Below are 27,764 nucleotides of genomic sequence, written 5' to 3' on the forward strand. Positions count from 1 at the left end.
ACCACATGTAGGGGAGAGATTAATTTGAAAATGGCATTTCAAAAGATTCCAACCCCCCCCCCCCCACACTGTCCCACTTCCTCAATCTGAAAAGTGCATAATTAGTGAGGAATATTCGTAACATGTGTAACAGGTGGAAATTCTAAGAGTAGACAAAGACACCATCTGTGGTACTGTGTGTTCTTCATTGTGGATCTTGACTAGTCTGTTAGGGAACAAACTAGTCAAGATCCACAATAGTTATAAGCCAATAGTGCAGTTCCCAGTGTAGACTTTCATGTAGATTTCCACCCGCTAATTTCATGTATATTCAGGAAGACTGGATTATCTAATTTAGCATAAAGGATTACGATTTGTTTATTATGACACGCACATCTACAGTAGCAAGAATGACGCATGTCACCATAACACTCGTGGTTGTACTGTTAATTAAAGGTCGAATTTCCCCAAAATTCAGCAACATAATCAAACTCAGCAAATAGAGGGCAGTATTCACAATTACAACTTAGAGCCGTATCTGTATATACGGCATAGTTTAATAATCAGGTTGAATTCAGTTTTGGTATGACAATGAAAAAACGACACCGTTTTGGGCTTGTAAGTTTCTGAGGGTCAGCATATCATTCACCCACATCCATCAAACTTTGCTCCCTTACTGCTTGGAGTAGATTACTCATTTTAACATCTCATCTTTTAACTTACTGGTAAGCCACTTTCAATTTGTTCTGTGCTTCTTGGAGTTGCTGTTTTGTCTACATTCAGCTTCTCTTCCACCAAGGTAGGTGATGCACAATAATCATGCTTTTCCAAATGTCATAGGTTTTTGAGGTAGATTGGAGGTCTGAGGAATGTTTTTTATCTGGGGGGAATCTGGATTTGGTGCGAGTCTTTCTTTGTTTATTTCTACTTATGTTGTGGATGACAGGGAAATGCTGATGGTTCAGCACAGTGAAGAAGTTAGTGGTAAACAACAACAACATCATCTCTTGGATGTTGAAACAGGTAAAATGCCGTAAACAAATATTCATTTATTTATGCCCAAGAGAATAGTATTCCTTCTTATATCCAGTGGCGGCGGAACCGGGGGTGCTTGGGGGGGCTCAGCCCCCCCAATAAAAAAGTTGAGGGGGTAAATGCATGATAAGCCCCCCCAATATTTACCAAGGCTCCGAAACGTACATCTGCCCATTGTTCAATGCATACTTGTCGATCTGTCCGATGCACATGTATACTCTATAGGTGAAATAATTTTAGTAATTGCTGGGGAACCGTCGGCCCATCCCTTGGCTATAGACCACATTGTCACCCCAACCGCGTCTTCATGCCCCGTGAAAAGTGGAAGCAGTGAGTGTGAGTACCGGTAAGCGTAACACAACTTCGTCTTAGGCCAATGACTTGCCTCATTTCAGCCAGTTCTCCAACATCCCCTTACTTAGTGGCGGATCGAGCGTCCATATATACAGTCAGGGGCGGATGCCCCCCCCCCCTGACGGACTCAAATGGACTGCTGGCGCCCTTTTCAGCTTTTCACTACTTTTTACTTATTCGCGATTTTTGACTATTTTATTGCGCATCTGTTTTTTATTTGTTTATCTGCAAATTAGCGAGGCCCCGGAAAGGGTCATTTCCTGCAATCTCGGGAGTATCTTTCCTCAAAAATTTTCTGTACGCTCCGCGCCAACCTGTGGTGGCGCTCCGCTTAGATAGTGTCGAAAGCGCCCCTACAGACCATTCTTGCCCCCCCCGACCAATACCCCTAGCTCCGCCACTGCCCTTACTACACTCAAAAACGTCTTTGCGAGCACACTACTAGTAATATCCACTCTCTTAAAACACCATCGAATATACAAATTACAATGTTTTTACAGACTTTACGTGCAATCTGAGAAATTGCAGGCTTAAGACCCATATTTTAGGGCCAGGTATTCGCAGCATAAAACACTCGGGAAGTGCCGTTTCCGGCCATCTGGGGGTTTGAAAAAACCCAAAATTTTCTTGTACGCTCCGCGCCAACCGATGGTGGCGCTCCGCTTAGATAGTCTCCACACATTAGCCCCCCCAATAATTTTTCTGTTCCGCCGCGCCTGCTTATATCAATCACATGCAAACATATGTGTAGATCCTTGGGGGGGGGGGATGAATATGATGTATCCCCCAACATTTGACATGCGGGATGCCCCATGTAATCATCGCCTACACGATTGCCAAAAACATAATTCTGACTAACCTTAAATATTGAAATTTTGGAACGTAAAAAGGGCACTTTATTGTTCAAAAATTTCTCAAGGGGTGCCCCCTTCCCTTAAGACCCATATCATCCCCAGATAACTTACCAAACATATGTCACAAATTCAAAATTATCCCCCATGTAGTTCCCCCGAAATAACTTCCCCCCCCCCCACCCTGATAATGTAACCTGGTTACGGGTCTGGGTTAATTTCCCGGAAAGGACTGGGGGAGGGGGGCCGGTACAGATCCATGTCCCTGATATTGCATTACCCTTAACTGAGACACACGTTAAAGGGAGCATAAATTTAGTTGGCCTGGCATTTGGATCTTGGCAAGAATTTCATGAAAGCTAAACTGACAATTTCAATCAAAAGCACACAAACTCACAGAAAAAGCTGGTAAGAGCAATGGGAGAGAAAATGCAAGAAATAACCAGGAAGAAAAGAATGAAGGAGAAAGAAGCTCCCAGCTGAAAAGAAATTGTGGAATGTCACAAAATCAAAGAGGCTTAGAAGCTGTAATTAAAGTAGTACCACCCACATAGTCCTCCATCAGAAAATTCTCACTGCAGATCATGTGATGAGCACTTGCTTCAACGGAATCCTGGCTAATAGTTGCTAGTCACTTATGCAGAAGTGCTGCATTCTGAAGAGGTAGCCTTGTGAAAATATATTGGTATGTTTTAATTTGATTTCAATACTTCCCTCATATTATTTTCAATTGATTACATTTATAAGAAGCAAGTGAATGTAAGCAACCATTCATGAAAAATAATGATTTGCTGTTTGGGGTTATAGCTATAGGCCTAGGCCTAGGATATGTTTGGTTTGATATTTTGTTAACTGGCAGTGATCATACATTTATAATGTCTAGTCCGAATAAATTTTATTTGATCCATTATGGAAGCTACACTGTATTCTATGCTTATTTTATTTTTAACCTTGATTGACTATGATAAAGGTATCATAAACTTACTACACCTAGCCTAGGCTGCAGTAGATATTCCTGGAACTGAATTTGACACTTAGGCCTAATTGCAGATTTTGTTTATAGTTCTCATTTGAACTGAGTTTGCGAATAAACGTCCCATGGAGGGAAAATTATGGAAAGACACTTTGAATTGGACCTATGACAGTGATAGGCATGCACAGGTTTATTCAGACTTGGCGATGTAAAACAGCTAGGCCTGGGCGATCGCTAGCACTGAGGTTAGGGTAGGCTTGGCCTTATCGCTTGGCCCAAACTCATTGACAAAAGTTTTTTTTTTCAACTTTAACGAGATTTCACATATGACATTATCCTAAGACCCTTACTTACGAAATAACTTTCTTTCTTCAGGTTGGTGCCACCGAAGGCAACGCGGGATACCGGCATGTTTCTGGGAACGATTTTAATTTACGACAGTTTGATAAGTTGGTTTTTAACATTACTGTGTTGATTGAACGTAAACAGTGAGCAGACGACGTTCACATCTTGCGCAATTTTCCTGGTTTTGGAAAAGGCGCCAGGATCTCCATGCCGACACATTTGATTTGGGCAGTCCGCCCTCTAATTCTTATATTCTGCTGTTAGTCGATAATGTGTATGACTTTTCAACGCTTCCGTAGGATGAGCAAGTTGCTGGAAGAATAATAAAGCCATACTGAAGGAAGATTAGAGGGGGTCATCCTATCAGAAAAAATAGAACACATATAACATTATACTTGCAAATGCCATCAAATTTCTCAGGATTTAGTCGTTCGACTATTCAGTGAATCATATATGATTAACTATGATGAATCCAGTAGACAGTGACAGTAATGTAACTAGCCATACGTAGACAAATAACTTTTTTTTGAAAATGTAAAGGCTACCGTAGTTTAAAAACCAACACTATTCAACGCGTAACGCGGGAAAAAGAAAAATGAACATTACAGTACGCTCGAGAACCTAACATTAGGTAAGCTCGCCACAGAGCCAAGACCGCGGCAGTTTTCTCATCACCAAACGAAAACCAAGATCTGTCAAACAATACTGTACCGACAAAGAGAATTAAATCAAGGTTAGGCATAACGTAATACTGCCTACTATGCTCTTAGTCTATCATTTGTCTATTTTAATCTAGGCTAGGCGTAACCTACATTTAAGCTATATTCATAACCTCAGTTCCCTATGCTTAACGTTAGGCCTAGTCATAACTTAGGCCTAGGCTAGCTCAGTCTAAGTTCGTTAGGCTATGTCTAACAGTACTACTAGTACTAGCCTAGGTTAATTAATAATATGAGTACACTACTACTGAAAGGGATGGATAGACAAGTCACAATAGAAGAGATGTTGACAGGTTGGTAGTGAATGTAGAACTGAACTGTATTTCCTCCAACACAGCAGTGCAGTACACCAGTTGCAAGGCATACCATACAAACATTAACATAACAATAACATGACAATAAGATAGCATGCATAGCATGCAGTTTAAGTCTTACACTACATCTACAGTAGGTCCTACGTTTGAGCCATAGACATGAATAGGCATGATTAAATCTTAAGCCCACTGTCAGAAGAAAACATTAAACAGGGCTTAAAGAAATTAGAAAGGATGAGTCCAGCCAGAGGATGGGGTGTACATTCCAACTCCCTACAACCTGGCATGTAGTTAAGTTTAGTAGAAAAAAGGATCAGGAGGGACACTTAAGTCCCCATCAAGGACCCTATAGAGAGAGAAAAAACCTGAAGACACAAACACTCAGACCCGATTACAATGCTTAAGGTGCTTGTCCAAAGCATTCTTAAACCCATTGACACTACTTGCAAGTACAACTTTCTCAGGCAAACCATTCCACTCATTCACAACCCTATTAGAAAAAAAGTTATGCCGAATATTAATCCTACTATGTGACTTTTGGAGTTTAAGACAATGACCTCTGGTACAACTCCTGTTAGCAAACATGAAAAAGTTGGCAAAGGATAAATTGTCGAAACCATACACAATCTTGAAAACCTGGATCAAGTCCCCACGTAACCTCCTAAGCTCCAGTGTGGTGAGATTCAACAGTTGTACCTGCCTATAATAAGGAACACTCTTTAAAGAACTAATCATCCTAGTAGCCCTCCTCTGGACCTTTTGAAGTACTTCCTTATCCTTAGCAAAATAAGGGTTCCAAGCCTACACAGCATTCTCCAGATGAGACCTAACCAACTGCTTATAAAGCCTAACTACGATGTCCTCTTTCAGAAAACTGAAGTTCCTCTTGATCATACCTAAAACCCTATTACCTCTTTTAGCAGCTTCAAGACAATGTTTAGAAGGTTGCAGAGATAAGTCAATGTAGATACCTAGGTCTCTTTCAACAGAGACTTCCTGTAACTCCACACCATTAAGATTGTAAGTAAACTTTTGGTTACTACTACCAATGTGCATTACCTTGCATTTATCAATATTAAAAAGCATTTGCCACCCCTGAGACCAGGAAAAAATCTTATCCAATTCCACTTGAAACTTCTCAGAATCGCTTTTGGAAGAGACCTCAGAATACAATTTGGTGTCATCAGTAAACTTCTTAGCTGTACACAAAATATCTCCGTCGATGTCATTTATATAGGCAACAAACAAGGGACCCAATACAGACCCTTGTGGAACCCCATTAGTAACGTTCTGTCAAGGAGAAGCACAGCCTTTAATTACCACCCTCTGTTTCTTATTACCAAGCCAATTCTCGATCCAAGGCAGTAAATTCCCATTGACATCCATACTCTTCAACCTAAGTAAAAGACGCTGGTGGGGCACTTTATCAAATGCCTTCTGGAAATCCAGGAACACAACATCTACAGACTTCTGCCTATTTAGTGAGCTTGTTACATCTTTCATAAACTCAAGGATATTAGTGAGACAAGACCTTTTTTGACAAAAGCCATGTTGAGACTCTCTGATCAAAGACTGACTGTTGAAGTGACAGACCATAGACTTTTTAACAATAGACTCCATGACCTTACAAACAACACTAGTGAGACTAACCGGCCTATAATTACAGGGCTTAGACTTATCACCCTTCTTGAAAATTGGGGTAACATTAGCACATTTCCAGTCCCTAGGAACATAACCTTCATCCATAAATTCACAAAAAAACCAATGAAAGTGGAATGCAGAAATGGTGTGCAAAAGTCTTCAACAAATATGGATGGATTTCATCCGGTCCAGAAGCTTTAGAAACATTTAGACGAAGCAGCTCCTTTAAGACAACCTCTGAAAATAAGACCGTATCCAGTTTAGGCCTATCACTGCCCCTCTGAAAATCTGGAATACTACTCATATCTTTCCTTATGTAGACCTAATTATACACATATTTAATTCATAATCTGAATTTGCCTGAGAAATCACCATTTTAATACAATTATAGAATACCCCGCCAACACGTAAGTCCACGTGAAGCCGGCTACATCGACACACATTGACACAATGCCCACACAGTTAAAAGGTATTCATGTATCTGTAATAAAGGCGTCTTCTAGACGGAGCCAGTTTATGTGAAGGAGCCGGTGTAGCGGCTTCAGGCAAATGCCTTTTCACTTATTCTTTTTTTGCAAAACATTTGTAACATTAAACTCGCTTAGTAAACGATTGGGGTCAATGGCGGGTCGTCATAATAATGCATAGATATTTGACAAAGTTTCTGATGGAGCCAGTGTAGCTGCTCCTGGGAAAACCTTTTGGAAATCTTGACGTAGCCACTTGATTTGAGGGGTTATTTGTGCATGGCTGGGTATTGTATATACTGCCCCACTTTTTTGTCTAGTTTCTTCCCTTTTTCTTGGGAGGACCCCAGACACCATACGTTCAATTTGGCTACAAGTAACCACCTCTGGGTCACACCACCTCCTTTTTATAATTCATGATTTCAGTTTTTTTTTTTTCATCTGCTAGCTAGTGGCAACTCTATGATGGTAAATGAAAGAAAGAGCGAAACAAACAATTTTGAAATCGTCTCATCCACAGTTTGAGCATTTTAATGCCATATAGGGTTTACCATGTCTGATGAAGAGTATGACTTCGACGAGTTAGATGCCTTGACTGCATTCCTAGATGAAGAAGATGAACGGAACCCATACGATCATGAAGATGACTCCGACAAAGGACACAAGGTTCCCATGGCAACACCCAAAATGGATTTAGATGAGAGCAAGGAGACTGAGGAAGAACTTAATGATGAAGAAGAAGAAGAAGACCCTTCAACAGATGAGTCGAAAAGCAAAGAAGAGTTGATCGGTTAGTTGATTTTGACCTGGAAAATATATTGTATTTATTACTGACATGGAACCATTTGTTCTTTGTAAAGCATGCACAATATCAAATTAGAGCCATATTAATGTTTGTAAAAGTTTGACAAATCAATGATACTATATATGGATAATAAATATCCCCTCACAATGATTTTGCATTAGCTTGAAATTTCAGACACGAAACTGTACTTACAGTTACCCACTATAGTCAATGTTCATTTGGTGAACACAAGGTGAACACTAGGTAGTCTTTATTCCGTGAATTCAAATTGATGGTTTGAATAATACTCTCTAGGTTTGGTTAAATTGGCAAAGAAACACAACCAGTTTGCTGTAAATAAGAAATGTTACATACATAGGAAGCAGAGCCTGAAGAGGGTTGTCATTGAAAGTGCGATGTCTTCTACTGGCCACATGTGTTCACATTATAAGTCTCTATTGCACTTAGTTTCTTGCTAAAAGTGTTTGACTCATGCAGCTGTTCATGTTTGATCTATTGTTGAACCAAAGCTTTAGGCCTACAATACTGCCATTTATTAACAGATGTTGCTATAGAACCCTGGTTGAATGTATATCTCAGCACTGATTACTTTAATGTCATCAAATGAGGGTCCAATTCTCAATGTAACACTAGTGACACTTAGAAACTAATCAGTAGTAATTTTCTTTTACAAGAGGAAACCTCTAAAATTGTTAGCTGTGATAATTTATTTAAAGTAAACAATGCTGTAAATTTTCTCTCTTTTTTCCCCCCGTTCCTTTTTCTTTGTACTTCTAGAGGAGCTTCGCATCATGAGAAAGCAACTCAAGGAAAGCAAAAAAAGCAAAAGCTTAGGATCCCAGGAGCTTTTTTCTCAGGCGTTATCGGGATCTCTTGATAGTCCCACCCGTAAGAGGCTGGAGAAGAAACGAACAGGCCCTGCTAAGAATCCTTCTCAGAAGAAAAATAATCCACTGCCACTAGAGAGGAGAGGATCTGAACCACCGAAAGGTAAACTAAATGTTTGGGATTGGTAGTTATTATTAGCGTTTGTATGTATGTATGTATTTTAGATCCTCCTGCAAGCAGGAACTCGCGAAGAAGCCTCATTGGCTTATCAAAGCCTCAAGCTGACCGAAGTCAGTCTCTTACATTCATATTTATGAATTGTCAATTGTCAACAACTCTGTAACTGGACGACATACATTAATCTTGGAGTGACTCGAACCGGAGTTGTGTTTTGGTATATGTGATTGCCTGTCGGTAATTTCTCTGTAGACAACCCAAGTCACTCAGTTTCGTTTAAAAATTAAAAGAATGTAAAGAACTGACCGTCCAAAATGTAATCTGTAGTTTGGCCGGTTATTGTTTACGGGTTTGAATAGAAGGAATATGCTGAAATTGAAGATAATTGGGAGAAAATACTTTTGAGAAGGATTTACTTTGACATTACATTAGCAATAGTCATAAGCTGTTAGCTGATAATTTTATCCCAAAAAACGATTTATCAGTTACCAATAGTCAGGTTTTTCAGACGAGGTGATGGTAGATTTGGTAGATTTGCATTATTATACTTACAAAGCTTTTTAACCTGGCATCAACCTCCCCCCCCCCCCCCATCATCCAATTCCATCCTTAACTTTAAAAAAAGAATGATAAGTCTGTTTGTTTTATGTCTGTTTTATGTTTTAAGTCTGTTTTATGTCTGTTTTATGTTTTAAGTCTGTTTTATGTTTCTCTTTTGCCCTTACAGAGAATGGTGTTCAGTTGAAACATAGTGTATCAAATGGTGACTGCCAGTTTAAAGCTAGGACAGAGAACGTTAAGAAGGAAGTTGGAGAGAAGGACATCGTATCAACTGCTCCTATTGGTAAAATTAGGCAGCTATTTTTTACTGAAAGAATATTTCTTGTCATGCTCTAGAGAGAGCTGTCCTGTCAGATTTGAAAAGAAAGTGCAGATATGTACTTCAGATTATATTAACCATCTATTATATTTAAATCATTAATAATAATAATACATTTATAAACAGGCCTCGACATTTGGACTATCTTCTTGCTAAATGCCAGTGGATTGTGTTGTTTGTCAGTAGAACAGAAAGGTACTGGCAATTTTCTGCTAGTAGACATTAAGAACTTTTTTTTACAAATTTTTACATTGGTTAACAATCATCATTCAAAGAATCGGCATGAAGCTATACGAAATGGTCAAGTTGCTATACAAGTGTAAAAGACGTATAGCTAGTTTTCTATGGAGGAACCGACAGTATTCAACGAGAAGAAAAATTCAGGGTCTTCGAAAATGTTTCATAAACTCTGAACGCTGAATTATTCCCTGGGATCTACAGGTCTTGTTGTGTTTTAGAGTGCTGTCCTGTTCTGACATGTGATCCCACGGGATGACCCAGACAAACGTACCAAAGTGCCATTATAATCTATAATCTTCATTAAGAACCAATGTTTGATGATTCCAACATTCAAAGAGATATAAAGCCTGGGCAAGATAGGAAGAGCTTAAAATTAACCTTATCAGGTGTTGGACGAGAATTGGGTTACAAAGTTGTGATAATTTTTATTCCGGACTCATGGACAGAAAACTGACTGAGGATTATGAAGATATTTTAAGAATCAAGGGAACTTGTATTCCCTGATGGTCACTGGTCCAAGTCCCCATTTCTAGCCAATGATATCTTTTTACTTTACTGTTGATAACGTGAGCAGGAGGAGGGTAAGCCATGTAGTTATTTGATCCTCAGTGGGAGTCTTACAGAGGTAACTTATTATTATTTTGAGGCATTGCTTGTAAAGCTGACATTTTATGACCTGAAATTTCTTTATTTTCACACTATTTTGCGTCCCCAGAGACGCAAGATGTTGGCGAGAATGCTGTAAGTGGATCCTCGACTAAAAAGTCATTCAGTGAGATCTTTGGTTCCTTGGAGAGCTCGGAGAAAGACGCCGAATCAAACTCCAAAGATGACGTTGAAAGTGAGTTTTACTGTGTAGAAATCAAAATGCATATAACAGACCTAGAATCCCACAATTTTTGCCCACAATCTTGCTAAAGAAAATGCCAGTTCTTTGTAACACTACCCACTAAAATCTCCATAGGCATTTACCTGAATTATATATAACACACATCAGTTACTGCACAGGTTTTTTGAGAGGCAGCCGAATACTACTTGCAGATAATAAAGAGCAATACAATTAGTTTTCACCAACCTGTCCTCAATTTTGAGTAATTCTTAGCAGGTTTGGTAACCTTTTTTTGTACCGAAATAAAAAAAAAAAAATAAGGCTGGTGAAATGAGCAACCAGGCAGATATTAGTTATTTGTTTCATGTGCACTTTGTCAGATTTAGAGATAGCACATAAAAGTTTTATTCAAGAGAGCTTTTTCTCTGGACAGCATTTCTGAAGGTAGTTCAAAAATGTTATTTTTCTACATTTAATTTTTTTTCATTTCTCAGAGGGGCACAAGGATAAAGACAAAGGTGGGATTGCAACAGAATGTCCTAAGAATGACCCTGCCTCTAAAAAGTCCTTTCTGGAGATGTTTGGTTCCTTGGAGGGATCGGACGATGAAGCCGACCCGCCGACCTCTGATGGAAAAGAGAAAGTGGAAAGTGAGTACCATCCATATCGAGTAGAGATATATATAAAGTGACATACATGCATAATAATAATAATTAATAATAATATTTGATTTTTATATAGTGCTTTATACCAGCGATAGGTCTCAAAGCGCTTTACAGACGTTATTTTACCCCTGGTCAATGATAACCAGTCCCAGAGACAATCCCTCCAGTCGGCAGCAGTTATGTACTGCGCCCAATGACAAGTTACCTCACAGGAACCCATTTAACCCCTGGGTGAAGAGAGGCAATTGAGATAAAGCATCTTGCCCAAGGACACAACGTAATGAACTAGGCAGGAATTGAACCAGCAATCCTTGGATCACGAGTCCCGGAGTCCGACGCCTTAGCCAATCGGCCACCACGCTCTCATATCTCTCATACCGTCAGACTTCCTGTTAATAGTACAACATCTTGAGTACAAGTACAATACCTCTTGATATGAGTACAGGATATGATATGAGTACAGGCTCTAGCCATGACTACAGGTATTTATAGTCTTGCACTAGTATCTTTACAGGTGAATAACTTATCCAGTAATCGCAAATTGCTTCACAAACTGGTCAAATTTTTGCTATATATTTATTCTTCTACATTTGAAAACCTTTCATCTCAGAGAAGTCCAACTCATCTGCCAACGGGAAGAGACGGGAGGAGGAGGAAGAGAAGTCATGTAGTTTTGCCGGAGGCAGTAACAACTTTTATCAATCATCGAGACAGAGAGTAGCCCACATGCCAAAGCACTCACCACCTAAAGGCAGTCTCTCAACACCAAAAGGTATTTACATGTATCCATGTTTTTAGGTAGATATTTCAGTTTTCTCCAGTGCCGTTTCCTTGAGGTCTTAATTTCATCGTGAAATTTAAACTATTACTGTCTTTTTATGCTAACCAGTTTGATTTAATTGAGAAAACTCATTGTTTTTAGCATTTTGGTTGAGAAGTAAGACAGTTCACCTGTTTCGAGGTTGCTATGGATATATTTGCTTCAACTCTCAGCATGTACACAAATGTCCGGGCAAACAATATGTCACTATGTTGCCTTAAATGATGAGAGCTTTTAAAACTTTCCATAATTATTTTAATTTTTTCAAGGCGTTAATGTTTTAAATATCACGCTATCTTTATGGAACGTTTCAGTGAGGCTAAAATTAATGATGATGTCAGCTGCTCGGTGCACATCTGATGTTAAATATTAATGCATTGATATATAAAATGTAATAACTCAACCAAAAAATAGGTTCTTTTAACTTCATATCAACAACAGGACACCCTTGTATGGCAAACATCAACATGTGTCCCTGATCGATTTTTAATGCAGTATAAACGTTTTTGAGGCCCTCCCCCCCCCTTTTTTTTGTAATGCAGTGTAAACACATCAAGGCCATTAAAAGGATAACTAAAGGTTGAGTTTTTTATTCAGTAATTGTGCTGTTTCTGATTGGCTGACCAAATGTCTGTGTGTTAGACTAACTAATCCAGCCACTTTATTTTCATATTAAAACTGATATTTAGAGAATCATTTCTCAAAAAAAAACTTTAAATGGTGTAGAAACATAAAATGGACCGATAGCGGTTCTTATTTTACCTTCGACTAAATAATGATGATTAATTCTGTGCCTGAAGTCCATCCTTTAAGGTAGACCTTCGGGCAGTTAAATCTGCTGTCTTTCTGGGAAGGCTTAAGTTTGATCTCCATGTTCTTGCTTGGTTTCAGATCCTCAGAGGAAGTCCATCTTCTCCTCCATATCCAGCAAGACCGACAAGTCACAAGATGAACCGTGGGAAGTTGAATACTATTCTAAGATAAGAGTCAGGTGAGAAAAAACATTAATAATGATAATAATAATAATAATGAATGACATTTATATAGCGCTTAATACAGCGTTTCAAAGCACTTTACAAAGTAGGAAAGAGACAAAGGAAACCAAGGAAGAAAAAAAAAATAGGAATCAAACAGAAATGTTTTAAGTGTCTCTTGAAAATACAAAGGGAGGGAGAGTCAAGAATGTGAAATAGGAGTTTGTTCCAAGGAGAAGGCGCAGCGACAGAAAAGGCACGATCGCCGTAACCAGTGCGGGTACGTGGATCGGGAGTTAATTGCAAATGCGCATAATAGGAAAAGCGAAGCGTAACTGTAGTTGACCGATGCAAAGGAGTAAGAAGGTCAGTGATATGTTGAGGGGCAAGCACATTGATCGCTTTGTAGGTGTGAAGTAGGATCTTAAACTGGATGCGCTGAGAGACAGGAAGCCAATGCAATGAAGGGAGTACAGGAGAGATGTGATCAAACTTTTCAGTGAGTGGGACTAGGCGTGCAGCAGCATTCTGAATTCTCTGAAGGGGAGCTATATGAGAAACTGTACATGTACATGACTCCAACACAAAACAAACACAAAACAATGGCGGTGATGGACATGCATGATTGCGCAACGGCTATCTGCCCGATTTGCCACCTTCCAAAGATGGCGGCCTGGTCTGACTGTTTGTTTTTTTGTGTAAAAGTAAGTTGGCCTGACGTTTCGATCTTGCAGGATCTTCTTCAGAGGCTAAATGACAAGTAACAGTAACAGAAGGGACAAAAACACGCACAAAATACAGATGGTTAATGAGCACGGTGAACACAATGAGATAGATGTAAGAGTATTAGTAGACAAGGGATGGAGAGAAGAAAGCAACAGGGGAAGGGGAGAGGTAGGAGATAAACAGTGGAGGGAGTGGTTTTTAGCAGCAGAGATAAGTAAACCCAGCACCAGGAAGCAAACATGATATCACTCACGGTTTAAATATATTGTCAAAATTTTTTTGGAAAGTTTTGAAATTTGTCAAATTGTCTGGTCGAATAATCGACTCAGAATAATCTGCATAATTTACAGTGTTATTGTTCCTTTTATTTGGTGCATAGAAGTTATAATTTTAATATGACACAAACTTGGACAGCTCGACATCAATTTTTGGCATTGGTGATGGAGGTGATGTATCTAGCGCTGTTAGACCTGTGGTATACCTGTGATACGCTCATTGGTAACATCTCAGGTGGCTTAACTTGATTAATTTTCCCCCTTCGACTCACCGAATTATCGAACAAGTGGGACCCATGCAGATATTCTACGAGGCCTATTGATGCCCCACCCCTCACCAAATAGATCATACACCTGCAGTTCATATATTAGTATCATTCTTCAATGTTCAGTCTAACGAACCACCGTGTAGGGATTTTTAGCTACAAGAAGCTTACGTACTTAAGCAGTCAGAAGTCAAGGAATAACAAAGTGTTTAATTTTCAGTAGCACTTATGAGGTCAATGCACGTTAGATACTGGCAAGCAATAAGGCTCTATGTGCAGAACACGATACGAATCGTTGCATTTCGTGTAAGAAATATGTCAATTCTACAGTAGTTTGAAGTACCAGCGCAATTGATTATTCCCCCAAAACCGGTTCTGCGGTTTCTCTCAAAGATAGGAAAGAAGAAAACTGATTATGTGATATACGGGTAAGATACTGTTGACTAGTACTCTGTGATATACATGTCCACATGCCTTCACTCCTTAACCAGCAATCCGGTGGTCTCCATGAGTGCTCTGAAAGTCAAGATGCAACAGAGGAAGATGTTACGACTCTCCATCCTGAAGAGACACGTCAAGGGAGCGGACGTGGAGGGAGACTGGGTCACCATCGGTGTCATCATCTCAAAGAGTTCACCGAAGACGAGCAAAACGGTAAGTTGATGCAGAATGGGGAAGGGGGAGGGGGGAGGGTGACCGGGTCACCATCGGTGTCATCATCTCCAAGAGTTCACCGAAGACGAGCAAAACGGTAGGTAGCCACATGTTAAATGTTAAGTTAATGCAGAATGGGGGAGGGGAGGGGGAGGGGGATGCAGAGAGGACAATCAAGATCTCTTTAGTATTTGGAGATGACCAAGTAGTACCGCGTTGCTCGTGTGCTATTGTTTAACTGCTATTCAACTCCACAGTATGATTCTAAGCTGCTACCTTGTTATGACTAACAAGTTATTTTTATTTTGAGTTTGGTGGTCATACACATAAACTGGGGGGATGGGAGGGGGAACAAGGGGAATGAGAAACAATGCTGAATAACAATAATTCTCGATGTGTGGGGACTCTAAAAGCAGTCAGTACTTTTGTAAAAGCACAACCATGCAAGAATGTGATGCTGGAAAGTGGAAACGTTTACACCAAGCAGGGATTTAATTAATGTTCACATTTTTCGTAGCTGTTCGAAGGCGTCTGAACTTTTGTCTCTTATAATAAAATCCTATTGTTCTTGTCTGTAATCTCTGCTATGCATCTTTGCACTTGTAAAGCAACTTTGCATAGCATGTTTGCTATGCGATACAGAATAACTTTCCTCCGACAAGTCCTATTCAATATACTGTAACAAGCATGGAATCATCTGCACTTTATGCAGACAGAGATTTCAGTAAACGGAACGAAAAGCTGTAATCCTGTACAAGATACTGCCTTGTAACAGAGAATTGTGGTGTAGGAAATCACTGTCTTAATTACGGTCTTATTCGTAGTTTGGAGAGCCCCGTTTATTGCTCTGGGACGAAATATGTATCACTTCATATAAAGTGAAGCTAATCTTTATCCGTTTCCAGTGTCAAGATTCCACATTTTAATTCATCGCTATTTTTCATCATTTCCTTGTTGATATGTAAAATTTACATATTGCTATGTAAATAAACCTAATTTGTTTCTTTCAGGGAAAACAATTTTCAATATGGAAATTGAATGACCTTTCAAGGAATTGTCCACTGGTAAGCTTGTTCCTCTTTGGTAAATCACACGAAGACCATTGGAAAACTATGGAGGGCACCGTTGTCGGGCTGCTCAACGCCAAGGTTATGCCTCCCAAAGATGTGAGTTACAAAGTGGAAATTCCTCCACTGTATATATATATGATTCTGCTTTAGTGTCATTTCTTCTGCACATTACGTATTCTGTGTTGAATTATTCTTTTCCCAACCCGCAGTCATTATCGCATGGTACAATTTACAATGTTCTATGTATAGATTGGAAAATTCTAGTCGTGTGAGCTTCTGCTGTTGCTATAGAGGGGATTCTGGGTGCATACAAGTTTAATAAGAATGGTTTTCACTGAAAAAGGGATGGTCCAGGAATCAATTTCTTTTCTGACCGAAGTAGGAGAAACGTGTTCTAAGCATCCCGGTCAAGTTTGTGTTCCAGACAGCAAACTTCACTGACATTTAGCCAGTAAATAGCCTGAACTTAGACTTAGGCCTGTTTGTATGGCTAATTGTATGGCTAACTGTATTGTATGGCTATATATTATGGCTATAATATAAATATAATTGTATGGCCTGATTGTATGGCTAACCGACACCTTTTCTGAATTGTCCTTCCATTGGCTACCGCAACTGTAGATGTTCCCCCCCCCCCACCCCATCCCAAGCAGAAAAATAAATTTGATAAATAAATTTGATATTATTCAAATTCCAATAAATTCAAATTCAATTTTATTTTTTTTTAATTTGCAGGGTTCTGATGATGTTTCCCTTAGCGTTGACAATCCTCAGAAGTTGTTAGTTTTGGGTAAATCAAAGGACATGGGATGGTGTAAAGGATCAAAGAAGGATGGAGGGCGCTGTACAATGTTTGTCAATAAGTAAGAAGAAAGATTTCTTTGTCCTTTTTGTTGCTGTACGATAGTGCTTGTTCTTAAGTTGTTTTTCTTTCTGGAGAGGGAGGGTTGGGGAATCGGTAATTTTTTGGCCTGGTTTCGAGGTTTATCGTAGGGTACCGTTCCTAACATATGAATAACATTGATTCTGTGCAATATTCTCCTCTTTTGTGTTTTCACTTATTTGCTTGTTTATTATTTTGTTTTAAATCTTTTGTTTGGGACAATTAAGTGTGGAGTAGTGCCTTGGTTATATTTATACAACATCAAAATCTATCCCTTTCTTGTTGTTGTAAATAAAAATGAATGTATGCCAAAGAAACTTGGAAAAAAATTTCCTCCTCCAATGATTTCTTTCTTTTCATTCTTTAGATCAGAATGTGAGTGGTGTGATTACCACATTCAATCACAGTACAAGAAGCAGTGTTCTAAACGGACCGATTTAAACACAAGGTCAGCCAGTTGTAGAATGCCATCAGTTTTAAGTTGTAATGTCATGCATTTTGTTTATCTCAATCTATTTCCATGGAAAAAAATTCATGGATTCTGTTACATTTAATGATATTTGCTTTCACTTAAATTGTGTTGATCTTTCTTAGATTTTGTGTGGCAAGTATATAAAGTGTTTTTCATCCTTCTTAGTTATTTTTTGTGCAATTCTTTAAATGTTCTAGGATGTTTACTTGTGTGTGTATCTAAATGGGATTTTGGTTTTATTTTTGTGTGTGTGGCTTTTGCGATTGATTGCATAGTTTTTATCTCTCTTAGGTTTTGTTTCACACAAAAAAGTAGGATTTTGTTTAGTTTTGAACCTAAATTTGTCTGTTAATTGATGTTTAAAAATCTCTATACTGCATGTGCATCGAGCTTACTATTTCACACAGTAAACTCCCAATCAGGTTGTTCGATAAAGAAATACTGCATCACAATTTTGAGCTTGCTCAAATTCAGGGTTACTACAGCAGTATTGCACCTGTTTGTAACATTAGGCTAGGCATTACTACATAGAGTATGCTGATATTTTAGGTTTTCAGTGTAAGCTCAGTTGGTAGTAAGGAGGTGTAGGGCGGGGGTGGGGGAGTGTGTAGTGACCATAGGAACAGGGTCAATTGCTTTTCAATGTGAGCTATAAGGAAAAGAGACAATAGCAGGGTTAACTTTGATCAGTGTGGACACAAACAGCTGGGTGTCATAGTAACCAAGTTACCCCTTGTTTTATGTCTTTAATTTGGCAGCTCTGTACGATTCCAATATAAATTTCAATTAATTTTCAGCTACTCTGGACTGAACCCCACTGCTGCAATGAAGAAAGCCACCCAGAATGTAATGTATGGAGGCAAGCTGTACAACCCTACAGAGTGAGAGACTGTCTTTGTTTATACCTTGATAGATCGGTTGCTAAGGGAACTAGGGCTCGAATTAGCTAATGGTGCAATATCTGTCATGCCCCTTATGGTTTCTCCTTAATTAATCTTGGAGAAATATGAAACTCACTGAATACTCACATTCCATTATTTGAATGTTTTTTCTATAATAGGCCACTTGAAAACAATACAACAAAAGGGTACTATCAATTGTTAAAAATGAAAAGGGTCTTATTCATTATTTAAATGTGTAGTTCTAGTTTTTGGAGATAAGCACCTTTCAGGGTGTGGGGTATATAGGGGTAGGGGGTGGGGTGGAGACATCCCTAGATCCTCAATCCCTTGTTTATGACCTATCCATTACCCATCACAATATCTCACCTCCCAGTATAAAAGTAAATAAAATTTTGTAGTGGATAATGTTATCTATTCTCAAATTTTGTAGAAGGCTCAAACCGATCAAGAACCCCAACAAGAAAATCGCCATGAAGAAGCTCGGCTCGATATATGCTAACGAAATCAAGGAGGAGCTGAAACCAAAGTGTGTGACTTTACTAGGAAAGGATAAACTAGAAGAAGATACCGTTGTCAAGGTCTCAGGATCAACCAAACAATTGTAAGTTTAATTACAGAAATATATAACGGAATAAGTCCAGCAGGTATCCATGTTTGTCCCCATAAATGTGACGGATGTTTCCTCAGATTCACATCGCTCCCTAGCGTTGTGTGGTAGTGCAAATTTCCCACAACCGTTAGTGTTGCAACATGAATCCCGGTATCGTAACTACTACCGGGATTTTCCTCAACATTTCATCTATGGTTCAAAGCACTTAGTTATGAGACTGTCAATGTCATACATTCAATGGCATAGCCTAGGTCATGTACATACTCTTACACATACAATTGTACACAAACAAAACATCCAAAGTAACACGCTATATTAGGGCCTTTGTTTTTAACATACACTTTCAAAAAGAAGCTCAAACCTTGGAAAATAGCAACCCACACCATCCTTCATTCATTCTCGATGTACGATATTAGATTGACATGTTCGCACATGGATTAAACTTGTAATCCGTACACAAACAGAAATTGGGGGTTCCCCACTATTCCATGATATTGGAATAGGGCAACCCTTCAAGTTCAAAAGTTCACAATGAAAAGTTTTCAACTATCAACAAGTCACCACGTGTTTGGAACTTCAGACAATAAGAATGTAACATAGGGGCTATGTAAATACGGGATTATAAACTACATACATGAGAATAGTACAAAATTATTTACATCGTTAATCGGCTGTTGTTTTCTGCAGGATATGTACTTTCAATAAGTCTTTCGTACAAAAAGTAAAACGTAGCCAAAGATAACTAAAAATGACATCGGGGAACCCTCCGTAATAATAAACGAATCCATTTCATTACAGCATCAAATCTCAAGTACCGTACTGCACTGTTTGTACCAGTACCATACCCTAGGCTATAATTATATACAGTCCTGGGCGAAGATGGATTTTAGCTGGATATACTCCCTGTGGTTTTGGCTCAAAAATGTATTAAATCGTTATAATTATCGTATCAAATGAGGTGAAATACATGTGGTAAGATTTTATACATGGGAACCTTCACAATCATCGTTTGGAGGAAGAAAAATAACAAAAATTTCAGAATAACTTTGAGGTCCCGCAACATGCTCAGCCCAAGTAACGTTAGGGGTGCTGGCAAATTCCCTTGGCCGCTTGGGAACCTTGTCAGGGGGAGGGTGCCGGCCAATTCCCTTGGCCACTTGGGAACCTTGTCAGAGGGAGGGGTGCAGGGGAGGTCCTTTTCCAGCGATCACTGACCATGGACTTGAACCAAGCCGATCAGAATTGTCTAATCGCATATGGAACTACCGCTTACACCATTTTGGTTCCCAATGAATAAACTTCGTTTCTTACCTTTATACTTTCACGTCCTCCAAAAAACAGAAAATTAAAATGCTCTGGCTGGACTTGAACCATAGACATGCATTCTGTGAGAATTGAACCCTAGACAAGGAGTTTGTCTTGCTCTTCTGGCACAGAGCACTAACCACTGCCCCACTGTATCTGTTGAGAAATAATGCTTGTTTCTAATATTTAAGGTTCATAATGGAAGGAAAGAGGTATAAGAATAGAAAAAGGAAACTGCCTTAACTGGGGTTTGAACCCTAGATATCAAAAAGAAGAAAGTCTGAAACTTTCAAAATGTTTCATGTTGCACTTTGTATACATGTACATGTGATTACATATGTTGATATTAAACATGTCTCAGAGATGACCTGCTAAAAATCAAATGGAAATTCTAAGTTTTCACTTTCTTAATGTCTGTCTGGAAGATGTCTTATTTTGATAAATCAGTTTCACTATGAGTAGTACTCAGTACGTTTGGCTAACAAAATTTTGATCATCACATTTGGTTTTTGGAATTGTAGAAGATGGTGAACGGAAAAATGTAAAATGACGCTCTCGGCCGTCTTGGGCTGTCAAAGTGTCTTGTCCCCTTTTACAAGCCAAAGTGGCTGAATCAGTGCTACTGTCTAGTGGGTAATCTAGGGTAATGGTCCTCTAAATTTGTAAAAGAAAGAAGAAAGAAATAGAGGAGCTAAAGCTGTGATTTGGATAGCCAACCAATGTGAAGTGCAAGTTATTTCTAAGCCATTTTGCTGCCTAGCTCCCACTTTCAGATGTGTCTGGTTAGCGTGTTAAAAATAACTGCCTTCCTGGCCGACACTCCAATGTGTTTATGGAAGATCCTTGTGATAAAGATGATTGGAGTAAGTAAAATTGAGAACTGCACTGTTCTTGGTACTGAAGAACAAATTGACCCAGAGTGTTTTAGTTCATCCCATACAGGCTTTTACTGTTGAATCCTTGAATTAATTACTAATTTGAATTATGATATCATCCCATAACTGTATCTGGTTTTTTTTCTGTTCCTTCTTTTCCAGCCATTCGTTACTCAGTCAACCCACGCCAGGGTCTCAAAATTTCATCAGACATATGGTCGAAGCTGAAAGATGTAAGTCATGTATTAACACCCAAGAAAACAAGTTATTATTGGGTTTGATGTTTTTGTGGGGGGGTGGGAGGGGGGAATGAGTTTAATTTATGTACGTTCAAACAGTTTTTTGATGATAACCAAATCCACATGATCAAAATAAAATGCAAGCGACACTTTAATGGAGTTTTTAATTGGGTTTTGCTTGGTTGCACACTACGTTAAAGGTCGACTGCCAGTCGGTCACATGAGTAACATTGCTAATTACCTATACACACAGCTCAAGGGTATTGAGCCAAAAAGACTATATACTGTCATGAACAATTGTGGAAAGTCAAACTACAAACCTGTTTCCTTGAAATGAAAGTTCAGTGTCGAAGTATTAGTTCACATGCTGTTGGAAAGCCCATGAACAACCAGAATCTACCAAAACCTCCGAAGAAATTTACAAGCAAGAAGGTGGGATTCGATGTCACAGTCTGCAAAAAATGCAAGGTGATTGAAGCATAGATGGTTAGAAACAACCATACAGTTGCAGTATTACAGATAATGCTGTTTAAGACCCAACGTAGCAGGGGAAAAAAGACATTTTCGACAGCAGTCTATGACGAGGAAAGCAAAGGGAAACGCCATAGATGAGGCACTAATCTCCCAGACACTGGCCAAGATGATAGCCCGCTGGTCATGACTTTCAAAAGTTTGATATATTAATAAATTGTCACCTGTTTTCTCTTCAGTTTTTGTTTGTAATTTTCAGTACACCTTTCTTTCTTTTTGATCATATTAAACTAAACATAAATATTGGGCTTTCTTTCTCCGTTGACATCTTCAAGTTTTGAAAAGAATTATCCCAATTTTATTTTCCCAATATTATTATTTTACCCAAAGGAAAACATTCCCTTGTTGATTCTTGTTATCCTTCTTTGCAATTCTGATATGCCTCATAACAACACTTGTTGATTTAATGGTCTAGCAGATGTTCGAGGCTCTGCAATCATCCACATGGTTTTTTTGAGGGGGGAGGGGGGTGTTTGTATATGATCACATGTTCCCCCGAGAATGTTTTAAAGAGAGCATACATACATACTAAGAGGCAGAGAGAAACATCAATCAATGGTATCACGCTTCCATAAATGCCTGCTGTGCTTAGTCTATGTCTTAGTCCTATGGCAGCCATTTCTTAGTTATATCATGGAGCTATAATCTGTTTATAGCTCCATGGTTATATGGCCTTACAAAGCTACTGCTCACACTGCACATGCTCAAATGTTAGAGAAAATAAATTCGCTACCCCATGTGTTACCAAGTTGCAACCATGTGAAGGTAAAGGTCAACATGGCAACCATGTGAAGATAATAAAAAGGGACTTACAAAGCTACAATTACTGCACAAATTATGCATAAATTAGGGGGGAAAAGTTGCTGACTATGTGCTACAAGTTTAGTTTAGTAGAAAAAGGATCAGGAGGGACACTCAAGTCCCAATCAAGAACCCTATAGGAGAAAAAAACTGAAGACACAAACACTCAGACCCGATTACAATGCTTAAAAAGTGCTTGTCCAAAGCATTCTTAAACCCATTCACACTACTTGCAAGTACAACTTTCTCAGGCAAACCATTCCACTCATTCACAACCCTATTAGAAAAAAAGTTATGCCTAATATTAATCCTACTTTGGCAACCTTGTGAAGATAAAGGGCCTTACAATGCTATGAATACTGCACCACATATGCTAAATTGCAATATTTTAATCGCTTGACCATGTGTTACAATTTGTTTATTTGTCATGCCCATGTTAGCATATCCAGCTGTGTGTGTTTTTTTTATCACCACCATAGGCCCCCTTTAAGAAGTTTGATTAGTGGAAAAATTAACTTCACACGGTTCAAATTTTGTGCGGAACTTGTAAGACTTCTGTTTCATGCAACTTGAGACAGTTGTAGATGTCTATTGTCTAATGACATTTTAGATGAAAGTTTTGGAAAATTATTATTATTATTATTATTAAATATTTATATAGTCATATGCAGATATTTGATCTCTCTCTATCGTAGTTAGGACATTCACCTCTCCATTACAGACGGAAAGTAACATTACACGAGAGCATCAGTTTCAAGTAGTTTCCGAGTGTTTCTCTTATCATCTGTCTTGTCAGTTATATAGGTCATAAAGTATGTAGGCTCAAAAAGCTTACAGAGCTGCATGTCTCGTTCCGGACTCGATAATAATCATTCAACAGAATTCTGACTTTAAACAAGAAACAAGGCTTCAACAAAATTAGGCCAAATAAAATAAAAGGAAAATGATTTTTTTTTTTTTTTTAAGTGGTTGAAAAAGTCCTAAGCTTACATGCAGAGTACTAGACAAAAGGATGCTCTGATTAATTTGAAAACAAATAGGCTCTACTCGTTCCCTTTTGGAAAAATTTGGGCGAGAAACATGTTCTGGTTTTCTTGTTTGCTCTGCCTTTCATGATAAGTATATATCCCGGTGGAGGCTGGAAGTTTTTTCACTGTTCTTGATTTTCCAACTCATTACGATTTTCATTTATATATATATATATACATACATACACGTATACATACATACAAACATACATGTGAAATGTTGAAGAGCAACTCATATTTGGTATAAATTAAGACTGCTGGTCATATTCCACCACTAAAATTGAATAATTGTGGTCCATATCCTATCAAATTATCTCGAGTAAACAACTGTTACGCTGCGGGTGTCAACATTTTCCAAAAAACTGGTGCTATTTGATATTTGCTGATAGGTAGCCAATATGGAGATTTGGATAGAGTTGGTAACATGATATACAGTAACTTTGCTGAACCTCGGAGCTCAAATTATGTTCTTTCAAAGGACGAAAGCCCTGTTAGTAATGACCAACTCTCTGAATTTTTGCCCAGTGATTCAGTGCATTGTCCTTCCAAATACGTGATTTCACCGATTGCTTGATGAGTTTCTACCAGAATGTAATAGATTTCATACTTGTCATGGTCTTTACTCAAAAGGCTTGAAGTAACGAAAAATTTGCCAAACATTGCACTTGTGTTAAGCTAACTGTACCGTTTTGGGGGTACGACAATTTTGAACTAAGTGCCCCAGAATACAAAAATTGATGTTTCCATCTGCCACGTACTGTACCAAGTTTAAGCGGTTTTCACTGAAAAGCTTGTTCCAGAAAGTGGTTACAATGGTGGTCGGTGACTTTTAAACACAACAACTGTGTCTATCAGTGCAGCTACATATGTTGCTCACAAAACACAGTAAACAAATTTTAGGGAATAAGTTACAGTAAGTTGCAGCATACTACTATATATCTACAATGAAAATATTTATGCCAAAGTTATTAAGGGTTGTTGTCTGTTTTGAAAATAAAATTGGTTTTTGTGAGGTGATGATGATCATCATCATTTGTTGAGTTAAAAAAACAAGTCCACAAATTTATGTTGTTGTAGACCAAGTGAAACATGCAAATTAATTCATTGTTTATTCATCGCGGCCCTAGTATTTTAGCAGAGCGCAGGAAACTTGATGTTAACTTCCAACACTCTTCTTCCTTCACAGCCCAGAATTTTGTATCAGTAGCAGCGGCTGACTTACTCAAGGAACACCAAAAGAAAGTTTCGTCTCTGATCAACTCTCGGAAGAGGACGAAAGACGGCTCCGTCCAGAGGGACAGGAACAAGGAGAACAGCCCCGTCGCCCCAGACGACAAAGAAAAGGAAGCGAAGATCAAAGCCAAACAAGACTTGCTGCTGGAAAAATTCAAGAAGGAATTCAAGTCGTCCCAGAAACACAAGGACACCAACAAGGTGGAGGGCGGAGGAGGTCCAGTTCTGGGCTCAGATCTCACCCCGGGGTGCGACGTCGACTTGAGCTGGGAGAGAGACTCGATCAAGTTTAATAAGACATCACATAGGATGACGAGGGAAGAGCTTGCCAAGGCCAAGGCGTTGGCGTTAGTGAAGAGGAAAGGACAACTCGCCAAGAAGGACCCGAACGAGACACAGAGGACGAAAAGACCACTGGACGAGAGAGCTCTGGTCGAGATCAAGAAGAGGACAGAATCGAATCGGAAGTCATCCTCAGACGGTAGGTCAAAGTTTAGAAAATCAAGAAATGGTAGTGAATTTGAGAAATAAAATAAAATAAAAAATGAAAGTGTGAGGTTCATTATTGTGGTGGGGGGAGTGTGGAGATGTCAAAAATGTATAGGATGAATCTAGTGTAACTTGTATTCATTTTCTGCATGCCATTTCTGAGATGTGATGTGATGGGTAAGTGATGTCACAGATTTCCATGGGGGGTGGGGGGAGAGAATTGCTTTTAAAATTTGACACTTTTGCACTGTTCTACTTTAATATGAATATTTAGACCAAATTCATTAGTGTTTTGGAGACTTCACAACCCAATTAAGAGTAAAGTTGGCACCTAACTCAATTCAGGTAAGATCAATAGAGTGGAAAGCAAAATCTTTTTGTCGACAATGTGTTCTGCCAAGACCTTAATCATCGATATCAATATCTCAAATGAAAAGGCAGGAGGAATTGATCGAGAATTCCTACAAATTGTATTATGTCTCTTTCATCAATCAAAAAAAAAAAAAAAAAATTGTGTTAATGTATGGACTAATTTTCTAGTTTTTTGAGATAAGGGTCATAATTAATGCAAACCTGAATGAATGATTTTTTTTTCTTTGTTGGACACAACGAGTCTCCAACTAACAAGATATGTATTACGAGATTCTCTTTGAAACCAAATAGAGAGACTGGAAAATGCAGCCATATGGTCCTAGTGTAATGACAGTTAAATGTGAAATGATAAATGAAGTGCAGTGCAAAGAGAGTTAAAATTATGAAAAATTCAATAAAATACAATGATTCCTTCAGTTCCAGGTTTAAAAAATGGTTTTAAGCGCCATGTCATCTCTGACAATATCCATCGTTTAAAATTATCTGTCGATGGTGTATGCGACTGCTTTATTTGTTGTAGCTTTTAGGCTTCGACAATTTTTTATTTGTTTTTTTTTAATTTAAAAATTTAAAATTTAAATTAAAATTTTAAATAAATAAAAAAAAAAATTTAAATTTTAAATTCATTCTTACTTCTCGCTATGACTCATTCAGAGAATGTGGAAGAGGAACAGCCGACGAAGAAGAGGCGTAAAGTGGTCCTGGGCGAGGTCATCGATATAGACTCCGAGGAGATGAAGGAGATCATAGCTGGAAAATCAGAATTCAAGAGACAGGTAATAAAATCGAGTTACAGCGGCTGGTTGCCTCACATGACCATAGTTACCGCACGTCCTATTTTTTGGGCCATCAAGCTTTTCAAATTTCGTGTCAAACGGAAAATCGTCAATCGAAAAATAGTCAGTTCTTTAACAGTTTATGATCTTACGTATTGAGTTTGAACTTCAAGTCTGGCACCATTTTCTTCATGTACAGTAGGTACCCTTCAAAAACTTCTTCACAAAGGGGAGGGGGAATACCCACAGGCAAGAACAATTTTGTTCTCCTCCCTGCAGATATAATATGGTAACTCCAATCGTAGTCCACTTATCAAGTAATTCAAGTTGGTTTCCTTTGTGATGGCTATGACATCTATTTAGTTGTCCAAAAGGTTGCAATTAATCGCAATAACAATAACGATTAAGGTATTGTTGGCTAGGCTTTGGTGCTTCTGTAATGAGTGGTAAGTGTGGTAGTATTTGGTTAAAATTAATTGGGAAGTTGTTAATGTTATTATTTTAGTTTAATGTTTATGATTGTTAATTTTCAGTTAATATCAACCATTTATTTTGTATTTTTTAAGTATCATGCATCAAAACTCAGATTGTGTCACCTGCTTTCGTCAAACAATGATCCATCCTCTTTAATTGTCGTCATCGATTAATTTATTCCAGCTTGAAGCGGAACTGGAGGAGAAATATTTCAACGAAATGGAACAAAAAGAGAAGTTGGAGTTGAAGATGGATTCCATCATGGAGAAGGAAGTGAAAGTAGTCTCATGTCAACAGGTTAGTTTCTCTCCAGTCCTTCTCTAGTCCTGCTCTAGTCTCTCTCTTCTCTTATCTCTCTTTAGTCTCTCCAGTCTAGTCTCTCTCTAATCTCTCCAGATTATCTTAAGCCATCCTCAAGTATTCCTCTTGCCTCCCTCCATTCTCTCTCTGACCTCTCTCCAGATTATCTTTAGTCATCCTCAAGTATTCCTCTCGCCCCCCACCATTCTCTCTCTAACCTCTCTCCAGATTATCTTTAGTCTTCCTCTTGTCTCCCTCCATCCTCTCTCCTGATTTTCTAGTCTCTCCCTAGTCTCTCATGGCTTCCCTCGTTTGATCCTTTGCTTTTGATGATTCTCATCATTCCCTTCATAAAGACCTATCTTTCCACTTTTCATGTTACAATGGATATTTCCAACACCATTTCTCTACATCTGTGACCAATAAAACGAAAAACTAAATTAATGTTAAAATAACTCTGTGTAATCACAATATTTCCAACTGGGTATTGCTTCAAATGCTGCAAACTGTTAAACTTACTGTCAAATCTAAATGAAGCCTTTGACAAAACTAATGGCTAAGAAGGCTGTTGCTGATGGCGCCCTTCA

General features: G+C 38.6%; 2 protein-coding genes across 3 annotated transcripts in view; one reads left to right on the forward strand and one right to left on the reverse strand.

The window, feature by feature from the left end:
* The window catches only part of LOC139961510 (peroxisomal acyl-coenzyme A oxidase 1-like), a 23,873-nt gene extending 20,190 nt beyond the window's left edge, over positions 1–3,683 (reverse strand). For both annotated transcript variants that reach the window (XM_071960721.1, XM_071960720.1), the window contains exon 1: positions 3,547–3,683. The gene's annotated coding sequence lies outside the window, so the exon portion shown is untranslated. The remainder of the gene's footprint in view (positions 1–3,546) is intronic.
* Positions 3,684–4,083: 400 nt separating this feature from the next.
* The window catches only part of LOC139961506 (protein MCM10 homolog), a 33,024-nt gene continuing 9,343 nt past the window's right edge, over positions 4,084–27,764 (forward strand). Inside the window, exons 1-18 of the mRNA XM_071960710.1 lie at positions 4,084–4,270; positions 7,199–7,468; positions 8,261–8,473; positions 9,216–9,332; positions 10,324–10,449; positions 10,932–11,087; positions 11,713–11,874; positions 12,814–12,913; positions 14,655–14,817; positions 15,828–15,983; positions 16,623–16,750; positions 17,138–17,218; positions 18,040–18,123; positions 18,575–18,745; positions 21,097–21,167; positions 24,720–25,247; positions 26,282–26,403; positions 27,061–27,174. Of these exons, the coding sequence (XP_071816811.1) occupies positions 7,231–7,468; positions 8,261–8,473; positions 9,216–9,332; positions 10,324–10,449; positions 10,932–11,087; positions 11,713–11,874; positions 12,814–12,913; positions 14,655–14,817; positions 15,828–15,983; positions 16,623–16,750; positions 17,138–17,218; positions 18,040–18,123; positions 18,575–18,745; positions 21,097–21,167; positions 24,720–25,247; positions 26,282–26,403; positions 27,061–27,174 (2,730 nt within the window). The 5' untranslated portion in view covers positions 4,084–4,270; positions 7,199–7,230. The remainder of the gene's footprint in view (positions 4,271–7,198; positions 7,469–8,260; positions 8,474–9,215; positions 9,333–10,323; positions 10,450–10,931; positions 11,088–11,712; positions 11,875–12,813; positions 12,914–14,654; positions 14,818–15,827; positions 15,984–16,622; positions 16,751–17,137; positions 17,219–18,039; positions 18,124–18,574; positions 18,746–21,096; positions 21,168–24,719; positions 25,248–26,281; positions 26,404–27,060; positions 27,175–27,764) is intronic.

The sequence above is a fragment of the Apostichopus japonicus genome, chromosome 20 (genome assembly GCF_037975245.1).
Source record: "Apostichopus japonicus isolate 1M-3 chromosome 20, ASM3797524v1, whole genome shotgun sequence".
Lineage (NCBI taxonomy): Eukaryota > Metazoa > Echinodermata > Holothuroidea > Aspidochirotida > Stichopodidae > Apostichopus > Apostichopus japonicus.